General features: G+C 46.1%; 1 protein-coding gene across 1 annotated transcript in view; it reads left to right on the top strand.

The window, feature by feature from the left end:
• The first annotated feature begins 2731 nt into the window (after positions 1-2731).
• Positions 2732-20725, top strand: part of RGS20 (regulator of G protein signaling 20) — a 51363-nt gene continuing 33369 nt past the window's right edge. The window contains exons 1-2 of the mRNA XM_044295061.1: positions 2732-2880; positions 20125-20208. Of these exons, the coding sequence (XP_044150996.1) occupies positions 2735-2880; positions 20125-20208 (230 nt within the window). The 5' untranslated portion in view covers positions 2732-2734. The remainder of the gene's footprint in view (positions 2881-20124; positions 20209-20725) is intronic.

Raw genomic sequence — 20725 nt, 5'->3', positions numbered from 1 at the left:
TCACCCGTCTATTTGTGGCAATCGCATAGAGTATGAATGGAGGGGCAACGGCATCAGATGAGAAATATGCGACCCCTGTACTTGGGATTGATGGAGTTCCCAGCCATCAGTTGGCCACTTTCTGCTTACTTTTGACCAATGTGTTTTGTAAGATGACTATATAGCACTTACAAATATAGCCTTTGTGCAATTCTTTGCCATTTTCCGTATTTCATAAGGTATGCCCCATCGTTTGCAAATTTATTTGTTCTGGCCACACAGAGGTCTTGTCCATAAAATGCCTGCTGATGGAGGGTCTTCTCCTTTCAAATACCGTGCAGTGTGTTTGAATGGAGGAGGCTCAGTGATGTTTCTGGTCACATGACCCTCCATCAGCGGCCATATTATGGACAGGACCTCTATTTAGACAACAGAGTAGATTTGCCGAACAAGGGGACAAAACTTTTGAAGTATAGAAAACAGCACAGAATATCACCAAAGGCTATATTGGTAAGTGACCTATATTCAAATTACCTACAAATTGGTCAACAGTAGCCAGAAAGTTTCCAACCCCTTTTATTGGTCCCTATCCTGTGGATAGGGGATAACTTTCATACTTGGTACAACACCTTTAATGCTATTATAATTCATTTATTATATGCACAGGAACTTAGGAAAGTTTAGACATTTGTATCATCTGTTACATTTTTCTATCAGTCTAAGGACCCTGCAGTGATATCTAAGATCTTCTAGAGGTAATAGAAATTGATTATCGTGTCTCCTTTGTGCGCACTCTTAGGCCTGCATTACACAATGATCGCAACAAACATTCATATAAAACTTGGCTCACTCCAGCTGCCATGGGCACTCGTATGTCAGACCTGTGTGTTGGCATCACATTCCCCCATGTAATCAATGGATTTTCTGCTGACAAATGAAAATTGTATGGGGACAAGCTATCCTGTTACCAATAGTTTGTCCCCATACAAAAGATATTATCTGACTAGGAATGCAAGTAACAGGGGCTAATGAACATGTTGTTCTGATTTGTCTACAGTGTGTGCTGCCAACGGAGAGCATTTTTAATGCTGCATAAAGGGTGCAATCACCTGACAAACTAGTGCTTACCCATTTGTCGGGTGATTGGCGGCATATTTTTGGGGGCAATGATCAGGTGAATTAACATTTGTATGAATATTCATTCCTGATCATCAGCGTGTAAGGGTCATTAGACTAATTATCTCAGTTAAAATGTCCAAACCTGTGCTGCATGGTCAGTAGTGCTGTTCCTCCCCTGAAGTCCAGAGGAGTGGGTTCACTATTGGCCATATCTGCATTTCAGATGGGATGAATATGCAGAAACCTGGCTCTGTCAATCCGGAGGAGAGGCAGGGTCTGACAGAGGAAGCAGGAGGAGTAAGGGTGCACACAATGGCTTGGGCCCACACTCGGAGCACTTTAATCCATATACAAATCAGTAGTAGAGTCCATTCACACATCCGTGTATGTTTTGCAGATCCGCAAAACACGGACACTGGCAATGTGCGGGTTCGCATTTCCAGGTCCGGGCAGCACATCGTGCGGCCCCATAGAAATGAATAGGTCCGCAATTTGTTCCGCAAGATGCGGAACAGAATTGCAGACGTGTGAATGGAGCCTTATAAGGATTTTTTTCTCCAAAATAAAACAACGAATTGCAATGTGAAAGGTATCATTATTTTCATCTGAGCTAGACCTACAAGTCATTGTGCCTGATTTTACAGTGAATTTCTGGTTGCCAGATGTATTGGCCAACTCCTTTAAAACCTCTGGTCTTTGGGAGCAGCACAAATTACTGGTCATTCACCAAAGTTACATATCCTTTGAATACAAGGACATCTGAAGTCCCCCAGAACTTGGGAGCCTCTTGTACGAAGCACCTCTCCTTTCCTCATAGGGCATATAGACAAGGGTTTTCTTCTGAGCAAACATACTAAACAAGTAAAGTTTAGGAGACTTCAGGCAATTGTCAATGGAAACTAGTACAATTAGGCCCCATGGACACAACCATATGTATTTTGCAATCCTCAAAATACAGATACTGTCCGTGTTGCATCTGCATTTTTTGCGGACCCATTGACTTAAGTGGATCCGTGGTCTGCATTTTGAAGACAAGTATAAGACATGTTCTATCCTTTTGTGGAACAGACATACGGATGTGGAGAACACATGGATCAGCAATGTGCTTTCCGCATCAGTATGTCCACTCCGCAAAAAGATAGAATGTGTCTGCAAAATGTGGACCACGGGCCCATTAAAGTCAGTGGGTCCGCAAAATAAAATGCGGACGGTACACCAACCGCATCCGTATTTTGCCGATATGCAATTTGAGAACCTCAAAACGGACACAGTCGTGTGCATGAGACCTTACACGCACAAAGGCAACTGTACTGGAAGCAGATGGTCCACCAGACCACAGGTAAGCCATTACTGGAAGGAATGAGGACGTTTGGTTGATATCTCTAGGGCATTCCTGATTTAGTCTTGTAGGGAAGTCAGTTGCTCACAATAAATATATTAACAGTGCAAGAAGGGGGCCTATGATCCTCCTGCAATATGGCGGCCACCTCCACCTTTACAAAAGTGTCTATGGACAGATCACATACATTTTGTCGTTTCCACCAATCTGAATAAAAGAAAGAAGTTGCCTACACAACAACACTCATGTCTCTTTTCTGCATTGATCTGACTCGGTTGTTTGTTTTGGTTGCAGCCCATGGGATCCGAGCGGATGGAGATGCGCAAGCGGCAGATGTCAGTGCACCAGGAGACAGTGAGCTCCTCTCAAGCGCAGCAGGGAGTTGGGAATAGGGGATCAAATGCCTGTTGCTTCTGTTGGTGCTGTTGCTGCAGCTGCTCTTGGTAAGTCTAATGTACCCTTTATATAATAACTAGACATTAAGCCCATTACAATAACGGGCGCTAGAACAGTAGTGCATAAACATTAGTAGGAATATTAAATGGCAAGGGAACTGACTGCTGGCTGTGGCTGAGACTGCTGGCACTGAGTGCTTGCTGTAGCTGAGACTGCTGGCCCTGATTGGTGGCTGTGGCTGAGACTGCTGGCACTGACTTGTGGCTGTGACTGGTGGCTAAGACTGCTGACTGCGGCGGAGACTGCTGGCACTGACTGGTGGCTGTGGCTGAGACTACTGGCACTGAGCGTTGACTGCTGGCTGCAACTCTTGGCTGAGACGGCTGGCACTGACTGGTGGCTGATACTGCTGGCTGAGACTGCTGGCACTGTTATGGGCAGCACGGTTGCAAGTAGAACGTCGTGTGATGATTGATAAGCGCGCCGCGCATGCGCAGTTCAATTATCGGCACACGCAGCCCTGAGCACGCACACAGGGCTTTTATTACAAAGGATACTGACATCTAGTGGTAGATTATCGTGTTATACTGACATCAGTTGGTATATTATCATGTTTTACTATCTTGTTTGCACTCTCCCTTTATGAATACTTGTCAGGTTATTTTTGTTGGGCTGTAGCACCAGTGGCGTACCTAGGGTGTCTGGCACCCGGGGCGGGTCCTTTCTCTGGCACCCCCCTACTTAAAAAAAAATTGTACCCTCTTACAGTAGTTTTGTAAAGATGTGTGCCCCCTCACAGTAGTTATGCCCTCTTTGTGCCCCCTTAATAGTAGTAATGCCCACTGTGCTAGTAATGCTCTCTGTGCCCCCTCCATAGTAGAAATCTCCGTAGTGCCCCTTCACAGTAATAATGCCCACTTCATTGTAGTAATGCCCTCTGGCTCTGTGCCCCCTCCACAGTGATAAAATCCTCTGTTGCCCCCTCCACACTGATGAAGTCCTCTGTGCCCCTTCTGTATATATATTTAAAAAAAACACACTAACTCACCTTCTCCCGTTCCTGTAGCTCACATACCTTTCTTCCCTGCAGACACAGATTACTCTGCAGCACTGTGTGGGGGCGGAGCTTATGCAGATTTTCCAGCTGCAGGCTCCGCCCCACACACTTGCTGGCAGCACAATCCGAGCGCCGCAGGCTTGAAGGGGAGGAGCGCGGGGAGCTGATCGGTGAGTGACGGGACATCAGCTCCCTGCGCCCAACCCCCCGCTGCGGGCTGTGTGTGGTGCGCCGCGTGTTGATTGGCTGGTGCACCGTGCATGCGCACTTCAATAATCGGCACACACACACACAAGGACACCAGCCCTGAGCACTCACACAGGGCTTTTATTAGTATTGATGTTACTCTTAGGCCTCCTGCACACGACGGTAGGTGTCCCGTTGCCGTATTGCGGACCGTATTTGCGGATCCGCAATACATGGGCAACGTTTTCTGTGCATTCCGCATCACGGATACGGACCCAGTCACTTCAATGGGTCCGCAAATCCGACGATGCGGAACGGAAGCACTACGGAGTGCTTCCGAGGGGTTTCGTCCCGTACTTCCGTTCCGCAAAAAGATAGAACATGTCCTATCTTTTTTGGTAACGGGCAGATCGCGTACCCATTAAAGTGAATGGGTCCGCAATCTGCTGCGGCTGCCCCACGGTTGGTGTTTTCGTGCATTGCACAAGGCCACGGGGCGCACACATTCGTGTGCAGGAGGCCTTATTACACTGCTCAGCCAGCTATGGGCCAACCCCTCACTGATTACATGGGATTCATTACTGGTACACATAACATGCTAAAAGCTCATGGGCATGAGAAATGGTGCAACTATACAGCACCGTTTAACTCGACAATTTAATGGTACGTATGATATGTCTGCCTCTAGTTGTGATGTCACAGCAGCTTACTTGGCTGGAACTCACTTGTGATGACACAGCAGTTTAGCTGATGGAAATAAAGTTGTGATGTCTCAGTAGCTCTTCTGACTGTTAGCACAAATGTGATGTCACAGCAGATCACGTGATATAACCATGGTTATAAGGGAAAATAATAGCATTCTTAATACAGAATGCTTAGTAAAATAGGGCTGGAGGGGTTCAAAAAATAAATAATAATAATTTAACTCCCCTCATCCACTTGTTCGCGCAGCTCGGCTTCTCTTCTTTCTTCTTCTTTGATGACCTGGGAGGAAAAGGACCTTTGGTGACATAACTGCGCTCATCACATGGTCTGTCACAAATTAAGTACATGGCGCGGAGTGGCATCACATTGCTGTAGGCAATTTTCCTGCATACGTCAGCATGTTCCTTTTAATGTCCTTTGTATTACTGATAATGTGTCCCTTAGCGCAAGACTGCTGTAATTAATGTATGTGATTTCATGTATACGACAATGCACTCTCCTTTTTCCTGTACATGTTGATCATCCATTTATTTAATATCAACCATGCCACATAAACTGCTCCTTGACCTAAAATCACTCACTCCGAAGAGTGATTTCAAAGTGGACCCTGAGACATATATTTATTTATTTTTTGTGGTGCTTTTCTAGGGCAGCTTGCTGTAACTCTTGCAGGTTTTTCCGGGAATTTTCACAACATCTTCACGATGGAGGAAAAATGCCATGAAGAAAACACTAGTGGTATTCTGTGTGCAAAAAATTGTGGCAACCCCCCCCCCCCCCCCCCCCCCCCACTCTTGTACAATACATATGAAGCAACCTGTGCACACGTAGAAAGCAGCGGTCAATGGGTGCTAATATAGATTCTTGATGATGATTATTTGCTCTTTTTTAAGATGACACAAAATATATTTGCTGCACTGATATTTCATAAACATAGTGATTACTTCATAAATAATCTAATAGTGACTAAATAAGAATGTCACGTGTCCCCTAAATAGCACCAGTTAATAATATGCATTTTACTCCAATCTGTCTACAATACGGCCATAATGGGTTTATCTAGAGCAGCCATGGCCAACCTGAGGCTCTCCAGCTGTTACTACAACTCCCAGCATGCTCAGACAGCCTACAGCAGGGCATGGTGGGAGTTGTAGTTTTACAACAGCTGGAGAGCCGCAGGTTGGCCATGCCTAATCTAGAGCATATTAAAAGTATCCATTATACAGCCCTCCAAACTGGAGTTTTGGGGGGCTGTGCATTTACCTAAAGGGGTTGTCTCACTTCAGCGAGTTGCATTTATCATCTAGTTAATACAAGCTACTTACTAATGTATTGTGATTGTCCATATTGTCTCCTTTGCTGGCTTGATTCATTTTTCCATCACATTATACGCTGCTCGTTTCCATGGTTATGACCACCCTGCAATCCATTATGGCGGTCGTGCTTGCACACTATAGGAAAAAGTGTCAGCCTCTATGGTGGCCAGGACTATGGGAGCGCACATAGGCTTGTGATTTTTAACTTTCTCTACATAATAAATGCCATTTGCTAAAGTGACACAACCCCTTTAAAGTAATTTTGCCATTTCAGCAAATAGCATTTATTATGCAGAGAAAGTTTCCATGGTTACGACCACCCTGCAGTCCAGCAGCATGGCTGTGCTTGCACACTATAGCAAAAAGCACCAGCTTACGTGCACTACCATGGCCCCAGCCAGTGGAGAAACTGGTATTTTTTCATATAGTGTGCAAGCATGACCACCACAGATGGATTACAGGGTGGTCGTAACTATGGAAACGAGCAGTGTAGTGTATAATGAGATGGGAAAATGCCAAGCCAGCAAAGGATGCAATATGGATAATAACAATGTATTATTAAGTGCCTTGTATTAAAGGGCTTCTGTCACCCCACTAAAGTCATATTTTTTTTTGGGGCTAGTTACATTCCTTATAGTGCGATATATGAGAATATAATGTTATTACTTACTTTCATTCGGCCGTTTCTTAAGAAAACAAAGTTTTATAATATGCAAATCAGGTCTCTACCAGCAAGTAGGGCGTCTACTTGCTGGTAGCCGCCGCAAAAAAACGCCCCCTGTCAGCATTTTAAAAATCACGCGCCTCTGTTCATTCGGCGCAGGCGCTCTGAGATGAGGAGGCTCGTCTCCTCAGAACTCCCTCAGTGCGCCTGCGCCGATGACGTCTTCTCTTTCGGTGATGTCATCGGCGCAGGCGCACTGAGGGAGTTCTGTGGAGACGAGCCTCCTCATCTCAGAGCGCCTGCACCGAATGAACAGAGGCGCGCGATTTTTGAAATGCTGACCGGGCTGGCCGGAGGAGGAGATCGCGGCTGGCCCTGTCAATCAACACGACGAGGGGGCGTTTTTTTGCGGCGGCTGCCAGCAAGTAGACGCCCTACTTGCTGGTAGAGACCTGATTTGCATATTATAAAACTTTGTTTTCTTAAGAAACGGCCGAATGAAAGTAAGTAATAACATTATATTCTCATATATATCGCACTATAAGGAATGTAACTAGCCCCAAAAAAATAATGACTTTAGTGGGGTGACAGAAGCCCTTTAACCACTTCAGCCCCGCTAGGTGAAACCCCCTTCATGACCAGGCCACTTTTTACACTTCGGCACTACACTCCTTTCACCGTTTATCGCTCGGTCATGCAACTTACCACCCAAATGAATTTTACCTCCTTTTCTTCTCACTAATAGAGCTTTCATTTGGTGGTATTTTATTGCTGCTGACATTTTTACTTTTTTTGTTATTAATCAAAATGTAACGTTTTTTTGCAAAAAAAAATGACTTTTCACTTTCAGCTGTAAAATTTTGCAAAAAAAAACGACATCCATATATACATTTTTCGCCAAATTTATTGTTCTACATGTCTTAAAAAAAAAAATGGTTTGGGTAAAAGTTATAGCGTTTACAAACTATGGTACAAAAATGTGAATTTCCGCTTTTTGAAACAGCTCTGACTTTCTGAGCACCTGTCATGTTTCCTGAGGTTCTACAATGCCCAGACAGTAGAAAACCCCCACAAATGACCCCATTTCGGAAAGTAGACACCCTAAGGTATTCGCTGATGGGCATAGTGAGTTCATAGAACTTTTTATTTTTTGTCACAAGTTAGCGGAAAATTATGATTTTTTTATTTTATTTTTTTTCCTTACAATGTCTCATATTCCACTAACTTGCGACAAAAAATAAAAAATTCTAGGAACTCGCCGTGCCCCTCACGGAATACCTTGGGGTGTCTTCTTTCCAAAATGGGGTCACTTGCGGCGTAGTTATACTGCCCTGGCAATTTAGGGGCCCATATGTGTGAGAAGTAGTTTGCAATCGAAATCTGTAAAAAATGACCGATGAAATCCGAAAGGTGCACTTTGGAATGTGGGTCCCTTTGCCCACCTAGGCTGAAAAAAAGTGTCACACATCTGGTATCGCCGTACTCAGGAGAAGTTGGGCAATGTGTTTTGGGGTGTCATTTTACATATAACCATGCTGGGTGAGAGAAATATCTTGGCAAAACACAACTTTTCCATTTTTTTTATACAAAGTTGGCATTTGACCAAGATATTTTTCTCATCCAGCATGGGTATATGTAAAATGACACCCCAAAACACATTCCCCAACTTCTCCTGAGTACGGCGATACCAGATGTGTGACACTTTTTTGCAGCCAAGGTGGGCAAAGAGGCACATATTCCAAAGTGTACCTTTCGGATTTTGCAGGCCATTTTTTACACATTTTGATTGCAAGGTACTTCTCACACATTTGGGCCCCTAAATTGCCAAGGGCAGTATAACTACGCCACAAGTGACCCCATTTTGGAAAGAAGACACCCCAAGGTATTTCGTGAGGGGCATGGCGAGTTCCTAGAATTTTTTATTTTTTGTCACAAGTTAGCGGAAAATGATGATTTTTTTTTTTTCCTTACAAAGTCTCATATTCCACTAACTTGCGACAAAAAATAAAAAATTCGAGGAACTCGCCATGCCCCTCACGGAATACCTTGGGGTGTCTTCTTTCCAAAATGGGGTCACTTGTGGCGTAGTTATACTGCCCTGGCAATTTAGGGGCCCAAATGTGTGAAGTACTTTGCAATCAAAATGTGTAAAAAATGGCCTGCGAAATCCGAAAGGTGCACTTTGGAATATGTGCCCCTTTGCCCACCTTGGCTGCAAAAAAGTGTCACACATCTGGTATCGCCGTACTCAGGAGAAGTTGGGGAATGTGTTTTGGGGTGTCATTTTACATATACCCATGCTGGGTGAGAGACTGAGAGGGGCTTTTCAATGACATGGATTGCTCGCTTAATTTGTATTGTCGTGTCTGCGTGAATGGAGGAGAGCATGTAAACGTCACGCTTGTCTCTCCATTTCACCGCGAGCAGTTCTTCGTTACACAGTGCGGCCCGCTGCCCCCTTGCAAGACGGGTGCTAACGAGCCGTTGGGGGAAGCCCGCGCGACTAGTTTGCGCGGTACCACAGGCGCCAATCCGTTCTAGAAACAAATGCCTAAAGAGGGCCACACTTGTGTAGAAATTGTCCACATAAAGATGGTACCCCTTGCCGAATAAGGGTGACACCAAGTCCCAGACTGTCTTCCCACTGCTCCCCAGGTAGTCAGGGCAACCGACCGGCTCCAGGGTCTGATCTTTTCCCTCATAGACACGAAATTTGTGGGTATAGCCTGTGGCCCTTTCACAGAGCTTATACAATTTGACCCGATACCGGGCGCGCTTGCTTGGGATGTATTGTTTGAAGCCAAGGCGCCCGGTAAAATGTATCAGGGACTCGTCTACGCAGATGTTTTGCTCTGGGGTATACAAATCTGCAAATTTCAGGTTGAAATGGTCTATGAGGGGCCGAATTTTGTGGAGCCGGTCAAAAGCTGGGTGGCCTCTGGGACGAGAGGTGCTGTTATCACTAAAGTGCAGGAAACATAGGATGGTCTCAAATCGTGTCCTGGACATGGCAGCAGAGAACATGGACATGTGATGAATTGGGTTTGTGGACCAATATGACCGCAATTCATGCTTTTTAGTTAGACCCATGTTTGGAGAAGGCCCCAAAAAAAATTAATTTCGGAAACTTGGACTGGTTTCCACCGGAAAGGCTGGGCATAAAAGCTTCCCGGGCTAGCGGTTATAAATTGTGTGGCATACCGGTTTGTCTCTGCCACAACTAAGTCTAAGAGCTCCGCAGTCAAGAACAGCTCAAAAAATCCCAGGGCCGAACCGATCTGAGCTGTCTCAACCCGAACTCCAGACTGGGCGGTGAAAGGGGGAACTACAGGTGCGGCTGAAGTTGGGGACTGCCAATCAGGGTTTGCCAGCACCTCAGGGATTCTAGGGGCTCTACGGGCACGTCTTTGCGGTGGCTGCGACGGGGTCACTACTGCACGTGCCACCGTACCAGCTTCAACTGCCCTTCTGGTGCTCGCTACTTCACCATGTTCTACGGCAGTGCTGGTACTATGTCCAGGAAGGGCTGCGCTGCTGGTGTATGCCTCACCACGTAATCCAACAGCGCCAGCCCTACTCTGCTGCTCTTGAAGCGGATCCTGCGCAACCTGCGGTCTAGCGACACGGGGCCGGGTACGCCTGGTGCTATCAGGGACCTCAGCCTCCTCGTCCGAACTTTGGGTCAGAGAGCCACTGCTTTCTACAGGTTCGTATTCTGACCCGCTAGATTCATCAGATGAGGGTTCCCATTCCTCATCCGACTGGGTCAGAAGCCTGTAGGCCTCTTCAGAAGAATACCCCCTGTTTGACATGTGGGCAACTAAATTTAGGGGTATTCCCTGAGACTACCCAAGAAAAAAAAGCAAGCCTGTCTTACAAATGGGAGGCTAGCGAAGTACCGGAGGCCGCTGCGGTTGATAAAAAATATCAAAACTGATTTTTTTATCGCCGCAGCGCGTGTAAAGTGAATGTGCAGTGATCAAAAAAAAAATTTTTTGTCACTGCGGTGGGGCGGGCGTGGGTGAACGCACGTGTGGGCGACCGATCAGGCCTGATCGGGCAAACACTGCGTTTTGGGTGGAGGGCGAACCTAAAGTGACACTAATACAATTATAGATCTGACCGTGATCAGTTTTGATCACTTCCAGATACTATAAAAGTACAAATGCTGATTAGCGATACGCTAATCAGCGAATCAGTGACTGCGGTGCGGTGGGCTGGGCGCTAACCGATCCCTAAACTACCTAACCAAGGGGCCTAAACTATCCCTAAAACCTAACGGTCAATACCAGTGAAAAAAAAAAGTGACAGTTTGCACTGATCACTTTTTTCCTTTCACTAGTGATTGACAGGGGCGATCAAAGGGGTGATCAAAGGGTTAATTGGGGTTCAGGGGGGTGATCTGGAGCTAGTATGTGGTGTTGGTGTACTCACTGTGTAGCCTGCTTCCTCTGCTGGATCCAACCGACGAAAAGGACCAGCAGAGGTGCAGGCAGCCATATAACAGATCATATTTACAAATATGATCTGCTATCTGGCACTCTGATTTGTTTTTTTTAAAAATCAGCAACCTGCCAGCCGCGATCATTGGCTGGCAGGTTGCTGACGAAATACTCCTTGGCGAAATGCCGGCCCGCGATGCGCATGCGCGGGCCGGCTGTGACCGAAATCTCGCGTCTCGCGAGATGACGCGCCGATGCGTCCAGGAGGAATAAATCAACCACCTCCCGGACGCATCGGTGCGTACAGCGGTCGGGAGGTGGTTAACTTGATCTGTACAAAATGCAAACCGAAAATACATTTGTGTGCATGAGGCCTAAGTATGTATAAATATGTACATAACTGATAGTTGACCGGGGACGGAATTAAAGGGCTTGTCTCACTTCAGCAAGTGGCAGCTATCATGTAGATTCGTTAATTTCTAATGATAATTTGTTTTCCCTTGTGGACAATCAGGACAAAAGTACTACACGACAAAACACTAGATGGAGGGAAATACGTGTGCTGCTGTTAGGACTAAGGGAAAACAAATTATTGTTAGAAATTAACGATTCCATTACGTCCAAACAGCAGCACAACTGGGGACAGCTGAACTGAATTCAAGACAGACCTGCCAAAGGCGGTGTGTTCTAAATTCCTTAAGTCAAGCCTATAATGGCTTACAAATGTAGAGTGGGAATTCCATGAGGCAGCAGCACAAATGTGCTCCAAAGGCACTAGGCTCCTCTCAGCCACAGAGGTAGCTGATGGACTCTTTGATCCAACGGCTTAATGTTGGTTTAGAGGTTTTAAGACCCTTGTTTCTACCAGCAAAAAAGAATTAAAACTATCTCGGACCTTCAAAAGTCCTTAGTTCTTTCTAGGTAGATTTTCATACTTCTGGTAACATCTAGGGTCTGAAGGACCTGCTCTTCTTCCGACAGTGGAGATGTATAAAAAAACAGGTAAATAAATTACCTGGTTTAAATTGTGGAAAGAAGGTACCTTAGGCACAAAGGTAGGGAGAAACCGCAGAAGGACTCTATCCAGTAAAAATAGAGTGTAAGATTCCACAGCTGCCAAGACCTGCAATTCTCCGATTCTCTTTGCTGAAGTAATGGCCAGGAAAAAACTGGTCTTCCAAGACAAGAACTTTAAATCCACGCTCTGAAGAGGCTCAAAGAGGGTCTCATAATCCCTTGAGCACGATTGAGAGATCCCACTGAGGTATAGGGCAAGAATGGAAGAAATAGGGGGATCCACAGAGGACACCACATTTATTGTCAGGTTGAGGTACAGAACATAAAACATAACAAACAAAAATCCTAAGCCTGTCCGGCTCTAACTATACAGCATGAACCCTCCCTGACCAAGTGCCGGCCTAATACCAAGTACCTAAACAAAATAGCATACCTCTTGAAGTGCTCTCACAGGCTCCATGCAGGAAACCTGTTCCCAGGCTGAGAGAGCTGTGTCTGCATTCTCAGCCTTATATCAGGCTAGCACACCTGAGGAGTAATTACCCGACAGCCCAAAACCCGGACTGTCCGGATGGAGTGGGGCCCACCCTTCTCTCCCCACTCCAGCAACACAGGTCCTAAGAACAGGTTTTATGCAAACCCGAGTTGCAGAGACCTCTCCTGAACATTTCCCTGGTTGCTTTTAAATGACAGAAGTGAGAAATCTTGGGCACACATAGACCCCATCCACTACTTCTCCAGACACTCTGTCACAAATGGGATAAAGTCTTCAGGACCCTCGCAGAAAACCCTCTAGATTCTAGAAGGGGGCGATCAACCTCCAGGCTGTCCAGTTGAGACTCTTTAAGTCTAGGCAGGACCCTGCCAGATGTACTAGGTTCTGCTTCAGGGGAAGCTTCCAATATTGTCCCTGGCTCATCTGCATCAGCTGGGTGAACCAAGACCTCTTCGGCCAGAAAGGTATTATGGCGATCACTGAGGTCTGGTCTTGCCTAAATTTCATCAATACTGTTGGTATCATGGAAACTGGAGGGAATATGTAGGCCAGCCTGAACCTCCATGGAATGGACAGAGCATCCACCGCCCAAGGATTGTCCTCCCTGTATAAGGAGCTGAACTTTTCCACCTTGGTGTTGAACCTTGTCGCCATAAGATTGATCTCTGGCGTTCCACACTGTTGGGTAATCTGATGGAAGACTTACTGGCTTAGGGACCACTCGCCTGGCACCGGAAGATCTGGACTTAGGCGATCCGCCACCACATTGAGAGATCCTTTGATGTGAACTGCGGTCAGGTGGGTAAAGGTTCAATTCTGCCCAAGACAGGGTCCATCCCACTTCCTGGAGGAGAGGTTGAGATCTCGTTCCTCGCTGTCTGTTTATGTAGAATACAGTTGTCATATTGTCCGAGCGAACTCTTACTGCTTTGCCCTGCACTTGAGGCGTAAAGTGTAGGAGCGCCAACCGGACCGCTCTTAATTCCCTTAAATTTTACGACATTTGGCTCTCCTGAGGAGTCCAAGTACCCCGTACTGGCACTTCTTCCAGATGGGCTCCCCAACTTAGAAGGGATGCATCTGTGGTCAACATGATCCAATGGGGTGGAATCAAGGACCTCCCATCTTTCAGCTGCCTCCACCACCTGAGGGAGCGGCGTACCCGAGGAGACAGGGAGCATTTCTTGTCTAACCCAGTTAGGTTGCTGTTCCACTCGCCCAACACTTCTGACTGAAGAGAGCGCAAATGTGCTAGGGCCCAAAGGACTGCCTCTGCAGTTGCTGACATGTGGCCCAACATCTTCATCAAGGTTCTGATGGAAATCACACAAGGGACCATTAGAAACTCTACAACTCTTATTACCTTCTGGCATCTCTGCGGAGTGAGGGAGAGAGTCACCCGAGAGAAGTCTATTATGAACCCCAATAATGTTTTTGATGTTGCCGGTACGATCTCGGATTTCTCCCAATTTATTATCCAGCATAAATGCTGGAGAAAAGTAAGAGCCCGATGAAGATGGTTCTGCAACACCTCTAGAGTTGCGGCTTTTAGTAGCCAATCATCTAGGCAAGGAATAATTTCTAAACCATCTAGCCTTAAGGCTGCCACTATAGTAACCACAACCTTTGTGAAGGTGTGGGGGGCAGAAGAGATTCCAAAGGGCAGGACAGCAAACTTAAAGTGTCTGACAGTGCCCCTGAGAGAGACAGCAATCCGTAGGTATTTTCTGTGATCTGAATGAACGGGTACATGCAGATACGAATCTTTGAGGTCTATGGTGACCATGAGGTCCCCTGGCTGTAGAACTTGTGTGACCGAGTGAATGGTGTCCATTCTAAACTGCCTTTGAGTTAAAAAAAACTGTTTAGATAATGGAGATCTATTATCATCCGCCAACTCCCATCTGGCTTGGGGACAAGAAACACTAGGGAATACACTCCGGATCCTTTCTCTGCAGAGGGTACTTCTTCCAGCGCCTGTTTTTGTAGGTAAAGAAGGATAGCCTGCTCTAAGCACATCTGTTTTACAGGAGAAAGGAGTGAGGTCTTCACGAATCTCGAAGGAGGAGTTGCTGAAAAACATATTCTGTACCCCTCTCTTATTACTTGAAGGATCCACTGGTCCAAAATTCTGTGTTGCCAATTTTTTGGGGAAATAGCGGAGACGTCCGCCTACAGGAGTGAGCAAGCCGGGTGAAATAAGCAGGTCTACCTCAAGATCTGCCAGAGGAGTTAAAGGTTCAAAGCGTCAAAGGCTCGACTTCTTCTCCCTAGGGTCCTGGGTGCAAGGATTTCCTCTCCCGCGAGAGCCTTGACCTCTGCGGGATCTCTGGTAGGATTGGGATCTGGATCGCCTAAATTGCCTAACTCTCCCCCTAGAGGATTGTTGAGGGAGACACATTCCTTTTTTTGTCAGAGTCCCTCCATAATCTTATCTAGTTCAGACTTAAATAGTCTCCCTGGTTCACAAGGGAGGCCACCGAGATTGTACTTAGAGGCATTGTCTGCCTTCAAGGGTCTGAGCCAGAGGGGCCTCCTACTGGCCACAGAAAGAGCCATAGACTTGGAAGCCGACCTAAGCTGTGGAGATGCTGCCTCACTCAAAAAATCTGCACCTAAGAGGGCAGACTGTAATTGGGAATTGATATCCGCTCTAGCTACGCCAGAGTTTAAATCCGTCTGGATTTCCAGGAGCTTCTTCCTGAGAAATATAGCAACCTCCGAGGACACCACTGCAACTGAGGCGGCTGCGGGAGAATAGCCTCTTCTTCCAGTTGGCTTTGGACTAGGGGGTATAAGGTTTTGAACCTCTTAGGGTCCATTCACACATCCTTGTGTGTTTTGCGGATCCGCAAAACCTGGACATCGGCAATGTGCGTTCTGCATTTTGCGGACCGCACATCGCCAGCACTATAATAAAAAAATGCATAATCTTGTCTGCAATTGCGGACAATAGGACATGTTCTATTTTTTTTTTTCGGAAACGGAATTGCAGATTCGCTTGTGTGCATGAGACCTGAAAGACAGCATTTGTTGCAATCTGGCAATTTTTTTGTTTCGTACTAATTCTATGAAAAAACAGAGGCACAATATGGACCTGTAGATTTATTTGGATGTCATATTACGAATCTGTATAACATGGAACAGGAAAATGGCTGTCTGCTTGGGTCCATACGAACAGCATACCTCTGTACAGCGAGAATTGTGAGAGGGAAGAAGTCTGTCTCCGGGGTGCCTGTCCCGAAACTGGAAATGGAAGATGTCTGTAGCTCTAGATGAAGACTACACAAGGTTATTAACTCTGAGCACCCTTAACCCATGAAGTGGTATCCAGCAATCATGTGGCAATTTAAACTCAAAGTATCTTTATTGTAGAATTGTTAAAAACAATCCGAAGGGTACGTTTGCATCCGCGGCAGCAGATCCGGCAGGCTGTTCCGGTAGTGAGGAGCCTGCCGGACTTTGCTGGATTCTACAATTCACAGCCTGATCCCCATTGACTGTAATGGGCGCCGGCAGTGATCCGGGCACTTTCCAGCATAAATGCCGGGTTTCGGACTGACATAAAACGTTGCATGCAGAGAAAGAGAGAGCATAGTTCATTGGGAATGCCCACTGAGCTCTCCAGTTGCAGCTCTACAAGCAGGCACATCATAGAAAGCAGGTATTGAAAGAAGCAATGCAGTATAGCGGACCATGCACCACTATGGCTTTATAAATATCTTTGCAAAGAAATGACTTCATGACAAAGGCCTCACACACTTTAATCTGCTGTATAGTTACTCCACCGTATTCAGCAGATGCTGTGCCTGGTGTGTAGAAAGATGCTTCATATCAATACAGAAATCATATCCTTATGACTTAGCTATCATTTCCATCCATGAGGCGATGTGAGAAGTTCACCACCATGACTGCAGAGTACGAAGCAAATAGGAAGTTGTACCGTGTGTCCATACACATTTCCATCTCTTATTTTGGGGGAGAGGGCATGCACCATTGTAATTATCTGCAGACGGGCTAAAGCAGGCCATACTACTGCTATATACATACCACTATTTGCACTAAAATCGGTTTCAAAGTAGGCATACTGTCATGTAGGGTAAATGCCCCGAGACACCACTGTAAAATTTGTGAAAATTTGGTCCTCTAAGGCCTCATGCACACGGCCGTTGTTTTGGTCCACATCCGAGCCGCCGTTTTTGCAGCTCGGAAAGCGGACCCATTCACTTCAATGGGGCCGCAAAAGATGCAGGAGACATAAGCTCCGTGTGCTGTCTGCATCCGTTGCTCCGTTCCGTGGCCCCGCCCCAAAAAAAAATATAACCTGTCCCTATTCATGTCCGCGCTTTGCAGACAAGAATAGGCAGTTATATTAAAGGCTGTCCGTGGCGATCCGCAAATTGCAGAATGCACACGGACGCCATCCATGATTTGCGGAAGGCAAAACACACAACTGTCGTGTGCATGTAGCCTAATCCTGAGAAATGCTTCTTTCTGTTCTTATTCAAATAAGGTTTTTGGTGCACCCTAGCGTCCCCTGCATCATCCCCACTGGCTCTGAAATCTTGGGACATTTAAGTAAACAAGAGGGGGAGGCACTGGGCGCCATTATGGCAGAGTGGTGGTGCAGCAAATGGAGTGGCCCTGCCCACGCTATACCAAAAACCTTATTTGCAGAAAAAAAGTATTCATCAGGATTGTAGGACTGTATTCTCACAAGAAAGGTGTGGTTATGTTTCAGGGGCACCTACCCTAGATGGCAGGGGCGGATTGGGAACTTAAGTGGCCCTGGAAAAAATACTAAAAGTGGCCCTGTTTTGTAGTTGGGATCCAAAATGATGGAAGGCAGGGCCAGCTATACTATACCGGGGTGCTAGGCAGCAGGAATTTCAATGTGGGCCATGGGAGCTTATGTCTCCCGTCCTCTCTGTTCAGGCTCACAGGCTAGTGACCTGAAGCCTATGAGGCAGTAGAGCGGTGCAGGAGGTCACGGTGATGTGTTACTGACCGCCTGCGTCGGGATGCTTGAAAACAGGCCAGAAGCGGTGACTGAGTACGGAAGAGAGAGGTAAGTATTTATTTTTTGTTTTAATAGGCAGGCCATGGACTGGGGGCACTATGGGGGTGGGGGGACATTATAAAAGGAGGCAATCATATATGGAAAAAATGGGAGCTATTGACTGGGGGCACTATGGGGGTGTGGGACATTATAAAAGGAGGCAATCATACAGGTGAAACTCGAAAAATTAGAATATCGTGCAAAAGTCCATTTATATTACTAATGCAAATTAAAGAATTGCATTAATGCAGCTTAAAATTTGAATTTTGTGAAAAGGTTCAATATTCTAGGCTCAAAGTGTCACCCTCTAGTAAGCTAATTAATCCATACCCCCTGAGCAAAGGGTATCTGAGATTGTGACTTTGGGGTTTCATAAGCTGTAAGCCATAATCATCCAAATTATAACAAATAAAGGCTTGAAATATCTCGCTTTGCATGTAATGAGTCTATTTGCATTACTGAAATAAATTAACTTTGCATGATATTCTGATTTTTCGAGTTTAACCAGTATAAGGAAAGGATGGGGGCCATGGACTGGGGGTAGTATGGGTGTGGGGGCTTTATAAAAGGAGGCAATCATATATGGAAAGGATGGGGGCCATTATTACAATAATAATACAGAGGGGGCTATATTTATTACAATAATACAGAGGGACCATTGTATGTTAAAATAATACAGAGGGCATTATACATATGGGCACTACGGGGGGAGGTTGCGTCTTTTATCTAGTGGCACTACAAAGGGTCATTGTAACTACATGGGGCACTGCAGCGGGTCTTTATAAATACTTGAACCACTAACTACTGCAGACAGTATAAGGGACGTTATTTTACTGCATGCTCTTATAGAGGTATCTTATATAGGGGTCTTGTTACTGCTGGGGGCATTATTATTGAGCACATATTAATGGGGATACTATTGGAGGTACTGTGGGCCAGTGTTCCTCAACTCCAGTCCTCAGGGCCCACCTGCCGGTCATGATTTGAGAATATCCCACAGAATGAATACCTGTGGTAAGTCCTGATGCACTGACACTAATTGTATCATCTGCTCAATACTAAGGAAATCCTGAGCACATGTCCGGCAGGTGGTCCCTGAGGACTGGAGTTGAGGAACCCTGCTGTAGGGAACACTATTACCATTAGGGACAGTTTGGGAGCATATTATTATGGGGGACTATTTGAATGGAACTAGCTCAGTATTTGCGGTAGCAGCAGGGTGAGTGTTTAGGCACCAGGAAGGGGAGGAATCTGGATGTAGGAGGTATGTGCTGCTGTATTCTCCTGTATATTTCGTAGCAATGTATGTAATGTCCATCCAAATATCTGTTTCACGGTAGGGGGAGGGGGTATATAGAATTTGGCCCACTCTGCCTCAGCCCGGCCCCAGACTTCAGGTCACACTGTGTGTGTTCTGAATTCTGGGGCCTCACACCCATCTACTACATTATCTGTACTCAGAGTTATCACCGTGTTATCTGTGGTGTTACATAGGACTGCAGGTGACATCTACTACATCATCTGTAAAAGGGGTGTGGCCACAGGTGGGGGGAAGGGTGCAATACTTGGCTTGCCCCGGGTACTGGCAACCCACGCTACGCCACTGCCGGTTGATTCCCCTTTAAAACGCTGGCCGCTGCAGCCGCTAGTACAGCGGCGATCTGTCAGTTTTGCCAAACTGAAAGTACTGCCAATGCTGCCCAACCGCTTCAATACGGGCTCCTCGGCAGTCGGCAGCCAAGTGAATCTTCCCCTGCCCACCTCAGCTGATATTTTCTGGGAGGGAGAGGGCAGCACTGCCATTGGCTGCCTGTGTATTTCAGCCTAGCAGGGCCTGCAGAGGCAGAAAAGAATGCGGCTTTGGGATTTAACATCAGGTATCCCTGCATACCGCAATACTCCTTGTATTTTGTAATCTTATTTTTATATACTTATTTAGTTTTTTTCAGTAGAGTATGATTAAGTGGTGAAAATTATTAGTGCCCCCCCATTTTTAAATGTGGTATCGTATGTGCCCCCCCTATATATTGTTCCTAGAGTCGCCACTGACCACAGTCCATCACAAAATACTGCCAGCAGTACAAAAAAAACATCCCTAAAGACTCCCACTGCCCGGCCAGCCGTGAGGAGGGCCCAGGCGGCCTCCTGGGCATCGGCCCACCGGGAAATTTCCCTGTAAGGTCTATGGTCAATCCACCCCTGCCAGATGGTGGTATGCTTACTTTTTGGAGGGGATGGACTGCATGAAGCATTTTATTGCATATTGCCCCTAAACTGTTTTATATCAGATTATAATTGATCTGTAAAGTTTGTGATTCATGCTTTATGAATAATAATCCTCTTTTACAGCCTCACAGTCAGAAATCAAGAAGATGAGAGGACAAGGTCTTCTAATGAAATCAGAGGTGCCGGCATACCAAACTGTGAAGAAAGGTAAGCACTGTAGTAGCGGTGTGTGTTGTGCAGTACAGTGACGGCTGCCATTTCAACATAAGAAGGTTCGCCATAATGTATATGAGTGACAGCTATCTCTGCATGAGCATGCTTATATGAGCTGTCGCCCACTGAGCAATTCATCCCTCCTATGGACTACACCTAGGAGCAGCCTGCCTGCGCCAAATGTCAGCTGTTCCTCGGCTCAGAATTCTTGCGCATAATGTGTGTTTCACTTTGGAGCAACCAATGGGTCCTGGTTCCAGATACTTCAGAGAGTGCACTGAGTGTTGAGGAGCTGAGGGAAAGGATGAAGAAAACAAGCATAGGGCTGGTCAGCCAAGCCTTGACCATAGGGTTGGGCGATATGGCCTAAAATCTATATTGCAATATAATTTTAAGCATGTGCGATATAGTCTATATTTGGTGGGGTTAAACTTTTTATTTAATAACTAATAGCCTCCTTAGGGGCTAGAACCCTTGTCCTATTCACCCTAATAGAGCTCTATCAGGGTGA

This window comes from Bufo gargarizans, chromosome 5 (genome assembly GCF_014858855.1).
Source record: "Bufo gargarizans isolate SCDJY-AF-19 chromosome 5, ASM1485885v1, whole genome shotgun sequence".
NCBI lineage: Eukaryota > Metazoa > Chordata > Amphibia > Anura > Bufonidae > Bufo > Bufo gargarizans.
Note: the sequence above shows the minus strand (reverse complement) of the source record. Positions and strands in the feature narration are given on the sequence as shown.